This window comes from Myripristis murdjan, chromosome 6 (genome assembly GCF_902150065.1).
Source record: "Myripristis murdjan chromosome 6, fMyrMur1.1, whole genome shotgun sequence".
Lineage (NCBI taxonomy): Eukaryota > Metazoa > Chordata > Actinopteri > Holocentriformes > Holocentridae > Myripristis > Myripristis murdjan.
The window spans coordinates 18492787-18508940 of record NC_043985.1 but is presented as its reverse complement, the minus strand read 5'-3'; the positions used below and the strand labels follow the sequence as shown (position 1 = coordinate 18508940).

At 42.2% G+C, this 16154-nt stretch overlaps 1 protein-coding gene across 3 annotated transcripts in view; it reads right to left on the bottom strand.

The window, feature by feature from the left end:
• The window catches only part of dennd4a (DENN/MADD domain containing 4A), a 27381-nt gene extending 11227 nt beyond the window's left edge, over window positions 1-16154 (bottom strand). Inside the window, exons 1-17 of one of the 3 annotated variants that reach the window (XM_030054029.1) lie at window positions 15939-16154; window positions 11425-11756; window positions 10948-11194; window positions 10505-10574; window positions 10152-10321; window positions 8845-9083; window positions 8481-8547; window positions 8298-8356; window positions 8046-8190; window positions 7162-7337; window positions 6715-6815; window positions 5243-5461; window positions 3968-4113; window positions 3420-3440; window positions 1552-1688; window positions 1011-1143; window positions 378-584 (exon numbers count right to left, since the gene is read on the bottom strand). In XM_030054029.1, the coding sequence (XP_029909889.1) occupies window positions 378-584; window positions 1011-1143; window positions 1552-1688; window positions 3420-3440; window positions 3968-4113; window positions 5243-5461; window positions 6715-6815; window positions 7162-7337; window positions 8046-8190; window positions 8298-8356; window positions 8481-8547; window positions 8845-9083; window positions 10152-10321; window positions 10505-10574; window positions 10948-11194; window positions 11425-11735 (2448 nt within the window). In that variant the 5' untranslated portion in view covers window positions 11736-11756; window positions 15939-16154. The remainder of the gene's footprint in view (window positions 1-377; window positions 585-1010; window positions 1144-1551; window positions 1689-3419; window positions 3441-3967; window positions 4114-5242; window positions 5462-6714; window positions 6816-7161; window positions 7338-8045; window positions 8191-8297; window positions 8357-8480; window positions 8548-8844; window positions 9084-10151; window positions 10322-10504; window positions 10575-10947; window positions 11195-11424; window positions 11757-15938) is intronic. The other 2 variants (XM_030054030.1, XM_030054031.1) reach the window with 2 other exon arrangements.

The following is a 16154-nucleotide window of genomic DNA, read 5'->3' as shown; positions in this document are numbered from 1 at the left end:
ATTAATATTTCAGTCAGGACAACATATGTATTAATATGCATATATTAAATGATCTGATAAAGTGATCTGATTTTGCATTAGCTAATGCACATACATTTGACTTCATGAATCGCTGCAGCACATAGGGATATACATAAACCCCCGCATAAAAACCAGATTTAAGCAGTTGGACCTGAGGAGGAGGACGGTTAAATAAAGCAATGAATTACAGAAGCATAGAGAGGCAGCAGGGGCAAGTTGACAAGGCAAACTGCCATTTTAAAGGCTTTGAGTAAGGAGGTGAGATGATGATTGGTTCACTTTGAATAAACGCACCAATGAGAAGACCCATCAGCTTAAGAGTTTCCTGACAGAGCTTGCTGTTGTGCTCTTCCTACCTCATCAGGAGCCTGTAGCTTCTTTTCTTGCATCTTCCTCAGCACATCATAAGCTGTGCGCAGAGCCCGCACCTTGGAGTGGCAGGTGCTTACGTAAGCTGGCAGACAGATGAACCACAGGCCATAGCAGTGGCGCAGCAGGCATTTGGACCACATCTGGGGCATAGATGAGTAGGTCTTGGCCATCTTCTGAGCTGATTTGATCTCCTGACAGAGAGATGAAACAAATGACGAAATGTAAAATGACTTGGCTTTCCTGTAGTGACTATATTTACATTCTTGCATTTGCATCTACATTCTCATCCACAGTGACATGCAGTAAGTGCGGCAGTAAAACTCCTATATTCACTTCCTAGATTGCCAGCATGACCAGCAAACAATAGTAAGGAGTGTGAGGATCAGAGCCACAGTGCCTGGACAATCAAAGTGACAAATACTCATGTTTTTCCAGAGTGGTCATTTATGATGGAACAAAGTGAGGTAAGACATAATAGGTTTGTTGTTTTCTTTATGGCCGGTATTCCTGCGCTTCCAAAAAAACAGGAAATCATCATTCACCCCTGAGGCTAAATATAAAAGTAATAGTGTTTAGCAGGGTACTGCCAAGAGAATCAGACTGTTTGCACAGCTGACCTGTTTGGAGCGTCTGAAGATGGCCGTAGGGCTGGCGGGGCTGCTGTGGCGCGGTGCCATGCCAGCTGATGGAGGATTTGGTCCTTCCAGGGGCTCCAGAAGCTTAGCATTCAGCACAGGGAAACCAGAGTAGCTGCACAAAGAGACATAGACTCTCAGATACTCTGACATGTGCAAAAATAGACATCAAACGTACTTTATCCCACAAAAACACTGGCAAAGCCAAAACATGCACAATATGTTGGCTTTGACACCGTAGAAGCTTGAGCACCGGCACAAGAATCCAAAAGCGATGTGTTCCAGCTCAAAATAATCACAAAGCCCTAGAGCAGTGACAAATTCTGCAACAATAGAGGCAATTTAAGCAAAGTCTCTCCCTCGGGACCTGGATTGTGCACACCCATTGCAATGTGATGTATTCGTGGAGTGTGTGTGTGTGTGTGTGTGTGTGTGTGTGTGTGAGTGCATGTGAGTGAGACAGAAACAACAGATAAAGAGTGTGTCTGGATTGTTGTTCAGCGATAGATCTCCAGCACGGTACCTATGACACAGAGGATACTCCTCTCCCTGTGGTAACGGGGGCAGCTCCGGGGGGTTAATGTAGACCGTGTGCTCACTGCGGTGCGACTCATCCAGTTCAATCAGTCTGGTGTCCTCTGGCCGTTCGCTGTCCATCTGCTTTAAAAGAGACACACATTCGTCATTGATCTGCGCTCTGTTCTCCATCTACCCTCCAAGCTATGGTAAAACACAAAGCCATACGCTTGAATGCTGTCTTGTAGGAATCTGACATGAGATCAGTCCTCAGATCAGATCAGATGTGAGGTTCAGTGAGGACAAACACACAGCAGTAATGAGTCCATACGTTTCAAGAATATGGCTTTTGTCCTCATTCCATTCAGTTTAACAGGCAATGCCAAGGCAGAGGTCTGATCCTATGAATCCTCCACTCCTTTCCAAGACTAAATTAATCTAAACTGCAGTGACCTGGACAAAATTGCAGAGATGTTGCCCTAAGGACATGATACCATTAAATTGTACAACTCTGGCAGCAAACTACATTTTGCACTGAACTGCCACACTTCCTTTGCCTAACAACTCTCTGAACGAGCCTTTGTCTGGGGCAGAGCACCAAGATCCGACGGCCTGTGTGCTGTGCTGAGGACAACAGCAGCAATAAAGCTCTGTCTGAGGGAACACGTCAGGGTGAGGCCCACGTATTCTTTATTACAAGAGAAAATCACCACTGAATATCTGTGTGGGAGATTATGAAAGCCGGTTACAGGACGTTGATGTGAGGTCACTTGGCTTGTGGTAATCAATTTTGGGCTTAGCCTGGACATGAGCTCCACAAAAAAAATGTTAATATCAGTACACACCACACTGAGAGCAGTTGAATATCTCCCTGGTGCTGCTGCGTTGCAGGGTTTGTTCCACTCAGTCGAGTGGATGATTCAGTCAACTGACCTGCATGCCCTCGCCTCTATCCTGCTTTATGTTGTTCCGCTTGTTGCCCTTCCTCTTAATACTAAGAGGTCTTTCTCAATCATCCTCTTGTTGTCAACTTCAGCAGCAATGAAGCTGAATGAATCAATGCTTCCGCTTCTCAATAAAAACCGCAATGACCATTCATACGGGAGCTCTAGCAGTTCATAGGATGCAAGTGTGACTTCCTGATTGCACAAGTTTGAGGGGATGTGGAGATGTGGGGGGCTTTGTTTTGCTCTTTTTCCTGTTGGAGAAATGTGCATGCAAGTTGTTTTCATAAAATCTGTCAAAACCCCAAAAGTGTAGCCCTTTAAGACTACTCCGGATCCCGTTGGGATTTCAACACCAAAAGTCATCACAGTTAAAGTGCATTCAGACAGACTGTGACAGAAAAAAAGGGTTTATTGCCTCTGTCTTTGTCTTTTTCAATCACTCTTCTATACTTCAGAGAGGCTTCTGGAGCAGGGACAATGCACAAAGGAAATCTGGGATGGCGAGCACAAATAATTTATCTTAGTGTCTAAACGTCACTTCGGAGTCTATAATAGTTCAGCACAACCTTTTAGTGTAGTTCATTCTAATGGCACTTGATTCAATAATGCACACTGAGATCGCTAACTCACAGGGACAGCTAATGCATATAGCTCCAAGACGTTTCATTCGCTTGCAACTCCACTGTCTCTTTTCATGATTTATTCATACTGAGTACACACACACACACACACACACACAAACATTCAACCTGCGGAGCTGAGTCACACACCTTTTGAGTAGGACTGCACATGATACTACACAGAACAACACAAACAGCCAATGAAGCATAACACTGTCCCTTAAACAAGACAAATAATATGTTTGCTGTCTCAAACACAAAAGATTTAGATGACAAAAGGAATCAGATCTCAGGCTCTGGAAGCTTACCTTGCCTCCAGTGGTGAATAGCTACAGGGCCAAGATGACACAAAGAGCAGCAGAAAGAGAAGGGAAACAAAGAATGAGAAAGAGAAGACAAAAGAAAGACAAAAAAAACAAAACAAAAACAAAAGTAGACAAAAAGCATACGCCAAAAAGAGAGAAAAGAGGCAGAGGGATGAATTACTGATTAGAAGAGCTTAGTGCTGGTGTTAATGAGTGGCTCAAGGGAAATGTTGGGGTGCTAATTACTCTTTGCTTGCTTCTATTAGTTCCTGTCATTTGCTTATTAGTTCTGCCAATAGCATCAAGTAAAACAAGGCATTACTAAGACATCTTAACGGAAAGGATGACATGTGATTAATCTTTCCTCTAAATGACTCAGCTCATTCTCAGAAGCTCACTCAAAAAGGTGGAGGCCAGACCAAGTACTTTAATTACTATTAGATTACTGTACTGAGACAATAGGATGAAGCGACTCTTTTGTGTAGGTTTTTTTTTTTTTTTTCGCCACAGGAAATACATTGTCCATAACACAAACGAGCAGCAAATCTCACCTTATCAACACACTCATCAAAGAAAGCCAGGCTGGCATCTTTATCGCTGACAAAGGAGCACTCCTCGATGAAACGGATGAACATTTGAGTCTTCGTCATCAGGGAGTAGAACCTCTGATGGGAACGGTCTCGACTTTTCAGGAACCCTACCAAAGACAACCACAGTCAGCAATAATGTGTTAAAAAGTATGACCATGACAAGCGGGCAGCCATGCAGACATCAGACCAGACTGCTTAGCTGCCTGTAATTGTACAACCTGTCATTTCCCTGTAAAGCCGGGTCAGAGTGCTTATGAATCGGGGTCAAGGCGCGAACTCCTATAGCAACAATGGACCCGCACTTACAGGAAATTAATGCTGTGGTACGAAACAACTTGTTCTCTAGTTCTCTCTGCTTGCATAAGAGCACACAGATGTGCGGGGAGATTGCGCTATTAATCACGGTCGTTTCTCTGGCATGTCATCTATGCCTAATTTCCACTGAGGCTTAAGCTAAATCACCCGAGTCATTACAGTGGTGATTCAGGCCAAACTTTGATGGCGTGGCTCCAGACCTTTACTCCATGACCCAGAGTGGAGCTAAATCACATGAAGGGAGGGTAACAACGCCCTGTCAGTCTGTTTTGTGACACATATAAGGCAGGGTGAAATGGACTAAATCAAATATCCCAATATATTTGACTGAATACTTCGACATTGTGATGGTAATGTAGGGATAATTATTTTTGCTTTCATGACATATGTACAAAGGATATAGCAAATAATCATCACGGCTGTGGATACAATGATCAAGCAGGTAGAGGCAAATATAAGACCAACCAAATAACATCCATTTATTATAATGCATGCTATTGATATAATACTGACATATCACCCAGCCCTTATTACATTTAAAATAACATTTGACACCACTCTACAACAAGACTACCTTTACAAAAAGGGTTTATGAATGGTTTATCATTAGCTTATTAATTAGCTTGTAAACACTTAATATATAATTAGTAAATAATTATAATTAGCAAGATCTGAGATTTAACAGAATAGATGCAGTGCAGCAGTAACTTCATCTTACCAAATAGTGAGCCTGCATTGATGCATGAAAACTGTGGTATAACTTCTTTATGATTGTTTATTAATGATTTAGAAAGTGTTTACAGCCTAATTCATAAAGCAATTATAAGCCATTCCTAAACCTTTTATAAGGGTAGTGTTCTTGTAAAGTTGTTCCTAACAATCAACTCACTCAGCATAGACTGATTGGAAACTGAAACTGACCTTGGATGTCGAAAAGGGAGCTGGCGTCGGTGGTCTTTTCGGAGGGGGCCTGGGTGATGGGCAGCAGGTAGGAGCGGTAGCCCCGCAGGATGGCTGCCATGAAGCGCAGGAAGGCCTCCTGGATCTCCAGCTCCAGGGTTTGCAAGCTCTTCCCACCACTGAGCTCACTGTCAGTCACTGTGTGCTCCATGTGCACGTCCTCGTGGTTCAGCTGACCACCTGAGAGCACGAAATACCAGCATGTGTGAAATGTATAAACATTAAATCTATGAGTGGGATGTTGTGACATCATGACCACATGTTGTCACTAGGTAAAAAGGACACATCGATGAAACAAACCAAATCGATAAGCTTGGTTTAAATCAGCTCTTTGCTGTTTTGCATTTTAGTTTTCACATGAACATGGGGCAAAAGCACTAAAATATTTGTCAGACAAATGAAAACTATGTGTTGTTGGCCACAAAGTATATGATCAATACAGAGGGACATTTTTGTTTGGCTTGAGTACCAACATTTTTCTCACTAGTGCATCGTGAGAACAGACAGCAGAAAGCCTGAAATAGCTTTAAAGGAAACATCCATGCTCAAACAGGCTCATTTTGTTTGTGCTTTGCAGCATGACTGTTTCAGTAATGTAAATATCAACAGTAAATGTCAGATTTTGGTGTTAACCTATACAAATCAAAGAGAAAGGTTTTCTCTGTAAATTAAAATTCACACCAATGTTCAAAAATCAAACACCAGAAATCTCTGGCAGAAAAGACAGGCAGAGATCTCCACGGAGAGCAGCCTCAACAGACCATAATGCAATACATTATAAAGGTCAAAGTGTGCTTTAGTGCCCCAAAGGAGAAATTTCCAATGTGACTGCTGTACACATATACAATATATAATAATTAAAAAAAACACACACAAAATCTTACTTTAAAAATCAATACAAATTACTCGACTATGCTAGACTTGAATATACTCAATAAATGTACAAGTACAGTTTGCAAAAGTACATTAAAAACATTCTACAATCCTTACACAATACACAGTAAAAACCTATTGCACAGTCCTGGCAAATACGAACAAAAGCCCTGTTATGCAATCCTGCATAAGTACAGAATTGCACTGTCTCTCAAAATAAATAAATAAAGAAATAAAAAAGGCTATTGTGCAAATCCAGACACCCAACTGCACAGAGAAATGAGCTATACTGCCTGATTTATGATGCTGCGATTTGAGGGAGAGGTAAAAGCCATTCAAGGAAATCACTAATTGGAGGGACTTCCAACTGAAAATAATCTGCACTTTATCGGAAAATATTCTTGTAATGCACTGAGCATCGTTATTTGGTGATAAGTAACACTGTATGAGTAACAGGGTAGGTTCATCCTTTGAAAATCACTGTAGATGCTGACTCAACAGGGTCAAGTGCTTCAATTATTCATGAAACATCAGACATGATGACACAGCATTATACTCACCCTCGATGAGCTGCTGGTAGAGCTTGTTCAAACTATTCAGAAGATGCTTGCAGGCTCTCCTGGGCAAGATCTTCCATGTTAAAGCCTTCTTGTCGTCCTTACTGAAAACACACCATATGGTTTCCATTACATGGGAGGACACTCAAAAAACACTATTAAGAGATACAGGGAGGGAGACAGACTCACTGACACCAGTGCTGACAGTTTAATCTCTCCACAAAATATCTTTTGCATTCATGTAGGAAATCAGCGGTACCCCAATGTTCTTTTGTATGCAATAAGAATATTTCACATTCCAGTCCATCTCGTTGCATAAGAGAGGCTTTAGTTGGCAGATACTGATAACATTGTGATGAACTTAATGATTCTATGTCAGGAAAACCTAGATACGTGAAAATGATTTCAGGTTGGGTGTTTAAAAGCGGCCATCAGTCAGAGGACACTCACTGGGAGATGGTGTTGGTGTCCAGGTCCACACAGCTGATGTCAGCCGGGGGCACGTACAGGTCAAAGTATCGGGAGTCCACACCCACAATGAATGGACATGGTGCACTGAGCACATCGGCCAGGGCCAGTGGGCACAGAGGGATGTAGGGGCACGGCCAGTGGAAAGGGAAAATCATCTGAAAGCGTGGAGAAAGCGTGGAGTCTCATCAGGACAACGCATCAGTAAGGTCAACGCATACAATACAGCGACTGCAGAAACCTGATCTTACACAAACAATTGGACTTGGTCTATGCTAACTCTTGGCAATCTTTCTTACGTTCTGTTCCCACTTCTCCCTCTTGACTCCTTTTATTAATACTAAGAACATTTTTCAGAGAACCATCAGAGGACTGTTGTATAACCATATTATCCAAGAGGGTTTACTTCACTGTGATAAATGCATCACCATTGTGCCCATAATCATTTTAAAGACCACCCACGAGAGCAGCGGAGTATTTAAAGTTTTTCATGTTGGACAAAAAAAGAAGAGAAAAACAAGTTGGCTCTCATTAAGCCATTAAGGGACTCTCATTTGAAGTGATTTTGCCCCAGCCACCTGATAAGAAAAGATATTTTGGTTTATGTTAAGTATTAAATTGTTTAGATGTCACACTTGAAACCTGACAAACAAAAGGTGAGATTAAAACTTAATGACAAACTAATAACTCGCACATTTTTTTGTATTGTAACAATTCCTAGTGAGTCAAACTATAATGGAATCAAACTATTCCTCATTTTGCTGAGGACACCCTGGAAACCCCCCCAGGGACCCCTGGAGGCCCCCGGCCCTCACTTTGAAGTCCACTGCTCTAGAGCTTTATTATGAAGGAAGAGTGAGACTTACAGACACAAGGGCCTCTGTCACACTCGTCAGCACCGCTGGACGGAGGGAGTGAACCAAGATCTTGTGCTCAGTGACGGCCAGCACCAACAGAGTGGCTGCGTTCTTAGGGCCTAGATTCAACAGCAGTGTGGACAGGCTTCCACCACTAACACACACACACACACACACACACAAATTAAATTTTTCTAAATCAAGATGGTTGTAAATATGTTATCATGTCCACAGTTTTGCATTTGGTTGATGTTTCACTACCTGAGAGGCAGTGGAGAGGAGACAGGCTGGCTCAGAATCAGGCTGTCATGCGGTGAGAGCTGTAAAGAAAAGCAAACAAACACACAAACAAAAAAGCACAGGAGTGTGCATCAGTGGGTGGACGAATGAGTCACATCACGTCACAAATTTTGGGGCCATCAATTTGACCTTACAAAAGCTCACCTGCACTAAGATGCGAGGTCTCTGTATGGAGGGGAACGGGACAGTCTGCATGAAGTGAGAGATGTGCCTGTGGAGGAGAAAATGCACAAATTACAGCCAAAGCGTAGGAGCTGCAATTTTTTGAGAAAAATAAAATGACATGAGGAAAATACCACTCTAAAAAAAGCACTGTGGTGACAGAAAGATGCTCTGTCTAACAAATCATATTCTTCCAGAATATGATTCAGACCTCAGCAAAAATCACATCATCACCATCATCATCATCATCATCATCATTTTAATATTTGAAAAACGTGATGCCAAATTCAAATTCCTACTAAACTACAAAGCCCTACTAAAAATGGATGCATAAAACACTGCTCACTTTTCAATAGGCAGTGCATGCGGCCCAGAGATGGAGTATCGGTAGAGGAAAGTAAGAAAGCTCCTGAAGGACTGGAAGAAGGGCCAGTGGGAGAGCAGGCAGATGCTCTTGTTGCTGTGAATGCTCCGGGTCCCATCAGGCCCCAGATTAGAGCTGTGGAAGCCCAGCTGAGAGCACTGCCGCTCGGTCAGGCTCTCCTCTGGGTAGGGCTCGTAGAACTGGATGGCTGCACCATACACCTGGACAGAAACAGATCACAGACGCATGAACAGATATTTTAGGTTACTTAAAAAAAAAAAATTATTAGGTGAAAAAAAAATCCTGGTGCCATTTGTGCAAAGACGCAAACCAAATGAGTGATACATAGTTTGAAGAAAACACAGCATTTTATTCAGATAATATGATGTTGTGGCACATTTAGAAGAGAATTCTCATCAAACTAAAGCAGATAAAACTGGGCAGCTAAAATAAACCGAGTCCTTTGAAGTCCTTTCTCTTAAATAAATAAACAAACCACACCAGACATGATAGTGCCAGGAGAATAGCCAGGAGACAAGAGGTTGCAGCGAGGAGGCAAGAGTGCACTGAGGCGTTCTGCATTTAAGAATTTGTGCACTAGCCCAAGTGGTGGATGAGCTATCCATTATTCAAAGGATCAGCTGCAAAAAATTCCTTTTATGCCGCATTGCTTTCAAAGGCTAACAACTATTTAGTATTCCATACAGAGCCCTAAGACCATTTTGATTCTGGTCAGCATTAAGAAGTTGATTAAGATTGTCTGGGATTCTTAGAAACACAACTCCAACAAACTAATCCAGGCGGGATAATTACTATTGCACACAGAAAGACAGAAAGAGAGAGAGTGTGTACATGTGTGAGGGCATGCATGTACAAATGTGTGTGTGTGTGTGTGTGTGTGTGTGTGTGTGTGTGTGTGTGTGAGTCTGTGTGTGAGTCTGTGTGTGTGTGCATGGCTGAAATGAAGCAAAAGTGGAACATTGTGTATTATGGGCACAAAAACTACAGCTAACTCTGGGGCAACCACTTAATTAATGATGATGTGAATGAAACTTAGCAGGAAACCTTTCCCAAACGTCTGTAAGCAGCGACAGTTTCCTTTGTAATGTGAGTCTGGTGTATGTGCACGCGCGTCTGTGTGCGTATGTCTATGTGTGCAGTTCCCTGGGTGTTTGTGTGATACAAATCGGCAGAGAAAAATGAGAGACACAACTTGAAACTGGGGAGTGAAAAAAGATGAAGGGGAAAACATATTTATTCCAGCTGCCATTGTAAGTAGGTGGTTCTACCTTTTCTCCAGAGGCCCCCGTCAACACAAAAGTGGAAAAGACAGGCAGAGAGTGTTTGGTGTGTGCCGGCCAGCACTCGATGGTTGCTCCCATGGGAAGGCAGAACATAGGCACCGACTCAGGCAGTGGGAAGGACTCGTAGTCCTCCTCAGGGTACCTGCACAGCAGACCTGGACACGAATGCAAAATAACACAACACAGTCTTCACAGTCTACACTGCCGCCAGTTCAAAACAGGATCTTTGAAATGCTGCCTGCAAAAGAGCCTAAATGGTAGTGACATATTCACAATCAGGTTAGTTTAGCATTCTGGATTTAGCCAAGCTAAAAATTCAACTTCCACACACACTTTACCTGCTTTGTATGCGATGGTGTTAGTTTTAGCCAGAGACTTCTTGTAACACAGGTAAACTGAGGATCCCCACTGGAGCATGGGAAAAGAAACAGACTGTCAGATTTCAGAAAACATCTTGTCTGGGTTGATTAGGGATGCCATTCTCAACAACTGATTGGACACGATGGCAAAAACAGGAATCTCAATCTTGTTAATGCAAAAACATTAATAAGTAAATGGAAAATGTGTATTTCAAGTATTTAAACATATGGCCTACATTAGAATAATGCACCTATAACTGAGTTATAGGTGCAACACTAGCCTGTGGCCTTCAAGTAGAAAAACAAAGCAGCCCAAAAAAATACTAATCTCAAATTAGTACTTGGTACCTAGGTATCGATACTTGTAACCTCACAATGCAGACACAATAACGATACTAGAATATTCTTGAGGTCTGTCTCACCATGCTGCTATTGAGGTTCTTGTCCACCTTGCAGAAGGTATGGGGGGGCGTCTCCCCTTTGCCTGGGATGATGATGCAGACATCAGTGACAGCCAGTGAGGTGTGGGGCTGGCTCTGCGGGGCACGGCGGTAGGTGATGTAGATGCGTTGGGAGGATGAGCTACTAATGTTGGCAGGGCGACCTGAGGGTGTGGTCTGGACTAAGTGACATCCAGGCTTCAGTTTCTCTTTCCACTCATACAGAACCCTGGGATAAGAGACGGTATTTGGGTGTCTATTCATTTCATATGTACAGTTGCAACAAAGCATTCTTTTCATTCAGTGATTATGGCTGCAAAGCAGATTAAACAATATATCCATTGCAGAGATGTAAAACTAGTGGGTGTGCATAAGAGTAGATTAAGAATGACCCAAGACGAGGAAGTGATTAGTGCTGCTGGCCGAGTAAAGGGTCAGTGACTGAGGATTACTACTCACCCAAGATCTGTCAGTGGAGGCTTATCTCTGCCTCGCTTGTAGCACAGGAAGATCTGGGGGCCTCGAAGGCTGGCTCCATTTAGCTCTGCAGAGAGGCCTGAGGGGGTGCTGTCCACACAGGTGAACCCCGGGGGAACCTCCTCACCCAAGGAGCGGATCACCACGGCAACATCGGTGATGGGGGCTTTGGGCTTAGCAGACCTAGGACCGACATCATCAAGGTGGAGCTCTTCTTCCAGAGGCTTAGACGAATCAGTTAGGCCGGCGACCACAAAGTAGTCGGCTACACGGGGCCCTTTATCCTCCATCATTTCCCATTCCCACTCTGTGGGCTGAAAGGCAAGGAAGGGGAGGGAAAAGAAAGAGCTTCAGTTATGCATTGTCATCATTTTGCTGGGTATAGTCTAGATTAAAAACAAGAGGAGAGCAGGCCTTTGCCTCTCGGCTCTTAGGCTCGTGAGACCTGCTTGAGGAGCTTAGGCCGGCTAAATCAGTATCACCTCATAAATCACTTGCTAAAACTCACTCACTGGACTTGCTTTACAAGTTATCTCGCTTTGCTTATTTTGCTACATTGAAAATGTGAGTACGGATGCCTTGCAGCATGTAAAATAGACATAACCTACATTACATTCACTACACTGAGGGGAAATAGGAACAGTATATAATGAGAGCATCTGGAAGTAGTTAGTATGCATTCCTGTCTGTAAAAACACCATATTTCATCAAGAAATATGGGAGTGGTTAAAACCACGACCTTGCTATATGCCATGACCGATTATGTAAAACAAAACACATGCCTTTGTAAGAAGAAAAAAGGGTGCATGTTGAAGTGAAAGCAAAAGCCCCACCAACATAACCAAGGGATGACATGACTGTGCATTGTAGTGCAACAAAAAGCAGAGCTCTTAGAGAGGTAACGTTCAGATACTACATATTCAGTGCTCAAGATGAAACAGAGAAGGGAGAGGGAGCGCCTGTGAGTCAGCTTGTTATAGCTTCACCACAAAGCATGGAGTTCAGGGAGCCCTCTTCACGCTGGGCCAACTTATTGTGTTTTAGCTAAAGGGCCTGCTTTATCTCTCTCAGCAGTTCCTCCACACTCACCAGCAAACTGATAAACAGCTGCCTATTATTCCCCCACTGGGATATGAGGGAGTTAGCATAAAGCTATCGTCTCCTCGGCGTGTCACTGTTAGGAGCCATGGCATCCAATAAGCCGAGTCCATATCTCACCCACTTAAAACTGTGGTTTCCACTGGCACTGAGGCTAATGGCTCCGTGTGGCATTCCACCATGTAGTAGAGTAACGGGACAAAAACCTAATCACTACTTATGGGTTTAGGGAATGAAAATGACTGCTAGTACAAGAACATGAAAATAGTAAGATGCTGCATTGCAAGCACATTGCAGCAGTTACATAGTCATGCTGTGGGATGTGAATGATTCAGCTATTTATAATTGGTCAGCTGGATATGAAACAGCACTTGGCTTGAATTACTTGGCAACAGTATCCAAGCCTATAGCAGAAACCACTGGATGACCAAAAATATAAACAATTTGTCAAGGAAAGGCAGATAGACTTGCTGTTTTATATAACCAGTGAGAGTGACATTTTTTTAAATTTTGACATTGGATCTGTGCATTGTTATTACAAAGTTGTTTATTTATTTGACATCACAGAGCACTTTGGCTCTCTACAATGCTCCCCAACTGGCTTTTGGCTGTGATTTGAGTGATCTTGGCTTACTGAACAACTCAATGACTCAGCAAGTCAAACAGTTAAAAGTTGTCAAGCTTTTGCTGCTCCTTTTTTACATAAAGTCCTATAAAAGTAGATTTTGCTCAGTGTGAAAGATTAGATAGTAAACTACTGTAAAGTAAAGTTTACAGATTATTTTGTGGTCTTTTGTTCTCTCAAAGTCTCAATATTCATTCAAATATTGAACCAGTAGTGCTTGAGTGGAGAGCTGAGGCCAACTGATAATTATTTAATAAAATGTTGTGAGCTGTGCACAAATTAAAATCTGAAAAACAAATCTTTGACCATTAAAGCAGATGCTGAGCTGTTGCTGGACAAATAGCATTGCAAGTCAGGTCAGATTGCATATTGGGGACAAATTGTGAGACCTATACCGACCAAACAATGTTAACTGACTTTTTCTACAATTGGCACTAAACTGTGTGAAAAATACTCCTTTCTTATTATTTGACTTATTATATGTCTTCATCTAAGATTAAAGTTACTGAACTGGATGTGATGGTCAGGTATTTTGAATGTGAGCCAAAAATACAATTTAGCTTGATTGGCAGAGTTCATAAACTTTCCATCATTGCTGTAAAAGCTTCCAGGCTTGTCCTGATGGCAAGAGGACCAAACACAGAGACAATGTAGCTGACGAGGAATAAGACAACGCTGTAAATCTCAGAGGCATATTTCCATCGTGATCTGTGTTTACAGCCAAGAAAAGCAAAGCTAAAATAATTCTCCTGAGTAAACACACACTGCTTCTGACAATCCAAAAAACACCCACTCCCTCACCTTCAAATTTCACAAATGTTGCTAAATATATACCTGATAACATGGCAGATCTGTTGCATGACACCTGGAAGATTTAGGATTAAATTTATATGTAATCTCCAAGTCCAACTTCCACAACATTCACTGTGTCTATTCCTCTCCCTCAACGGCAAGCAGAGAGCTAAAATTATATCTAATGCTTGCCATAGCAACAAAATTGCAAATGAACACGACTGAACATTTTTCATTCAGACACTAACAAAGGTTGAGAACATTGTTCAGGTTAAGAACAAGGACACTCATTAGGTAATATTACCACAAGTGAACTATGGGAAATCAGAGTCTCAGAGAGGGTCCATGCTTAAAATGTCTGAAATGCAGATTTTTGTAGATATATATATCTGGTTTTGTAGATGATTTTCAACATATTATTACTGTTGCGCGGAGTCGGAGGCGATAATGTGGAAGCTTCAGTGTGGAAGTGACTCAGAAACTCATCAGAAACTGTGCAATCTTTTCATTCATCACAGAGCTGAGTCTTTCCTCACAGAGCAGTACAAATAAGGACAGAGCGGATATCCTCTTCTGACCGCCTAACACGCCTGTTTCTCAATGGTGATTTCAAGCCATTTATGTCCTCAAAATAAAAACTTCCCTATTCACATCAACTCAAACTGTCGACACCAAAACGACGTCACACAGTCAATCATTTGTTAATGACAAATAATGCATATGATGGGAAATTGTGGCATCAACGTATGAACACTGGAAAAAAATATTCCACTTACATTGATGGCTGGCACAATAATAAAATTCACAATGGAATATTGACTTGAGTTTTTCATATGAAATCTTATTTTAGAGGATAAGATCTTGCATGCTTTTGATGAAAGAAACATTTTATAACAATTTCCCCCAAACAGGCCGTACTAAATTTGCCATTAAACATTTTAACAACGTTTTATTGACATAAGCAGAATCCTCAGTGCATATTGTGCATCTTTCCTGATGTGAAATTAAGGCTTTTGACCTTTGCCTCCAGCATGACAGTGTGGGTATTATATAGCCCAGGAGGCAGTGGCTAATGGGTATGAGGCTGTATAGCAGGCAGTAACAGGGCTGTGCCAGGGATTAGAGAGCTGTGTGAACAGCAGGGGGCCGGGGAGGATGGGCAGTCTGATCTGGGAGGGAACACCAAAACATTTCACTCAGCATCTGTTCCCTCTTAGCCATGAAGGCAGCCCTCACCCTCCTCTGAGCCATTTAACACGCATGCATTCCTTGCATTTGACAAGAGGGACCCTACTTGATGAGGAAACCACACTGACTCGAGCCAAATGGAGCGGGAGGAAAATCCTCTTGCCGAGTGCTAGAAATAGAAAACTACAACTGCCACTGAAATGATCCTAATGAGCCTGTATCAATGCTTACATTTCGTGCATTGGCATTGGTTGGGGTTATCATATGGATCAATCATCTATAATTGTCCATAACCCTCAAAAACCCTCAAAAACACGAGAAAGATTAGAGCCACTATAATATTGTGCATGAGCTCTCTGTCATGTCCACATCTACAAGAAGCCATCTTATGGAGCGTCTAAAGGGGATGCTTTGAAATAACCTTCCATATGACTTCATTGTAACCAATGGGCTCACTGTAAACATAGCGGCTCACACACACGGGCTGCGATGGGCGCGATATGAGGCATTCTCAGCACACATCCATCTGGGCAGCATGAACATCATCTATAATACAATAAACTATATACATCTTTAAACCCCCATTGAGGCATCCGACACAAATGTAACAATTTAAATCAGATTACCTTGACAAAGACACGTCATATCATCACAAACGAGCGCGCAGCATCACCGCGTCTCAAAATATTCAATACGAGACACACCATAACAAAACGAACGCGTGAACTACGTTTCTGTTTATTCCCAATAATAATACTAATATATATATTTTTTAAAAAAAGTCTCTACTCACATCTCAGTATCACGACGACTGTAGGATGATCAGTTCAATATATACCGCGAAATACAACCAGATCTCCCCTTTGAAAAGAGATGACGATCGCTTACTCTGAGGTCCGTTTATTTCCCTTTATGTATTTATTTATTTTTCGTATGAGAATAACAACAATAATAATAACGTTCAGTCGATTAGGCGCATCCGAGCTTGCAGTACACACTTGGCCCGAGA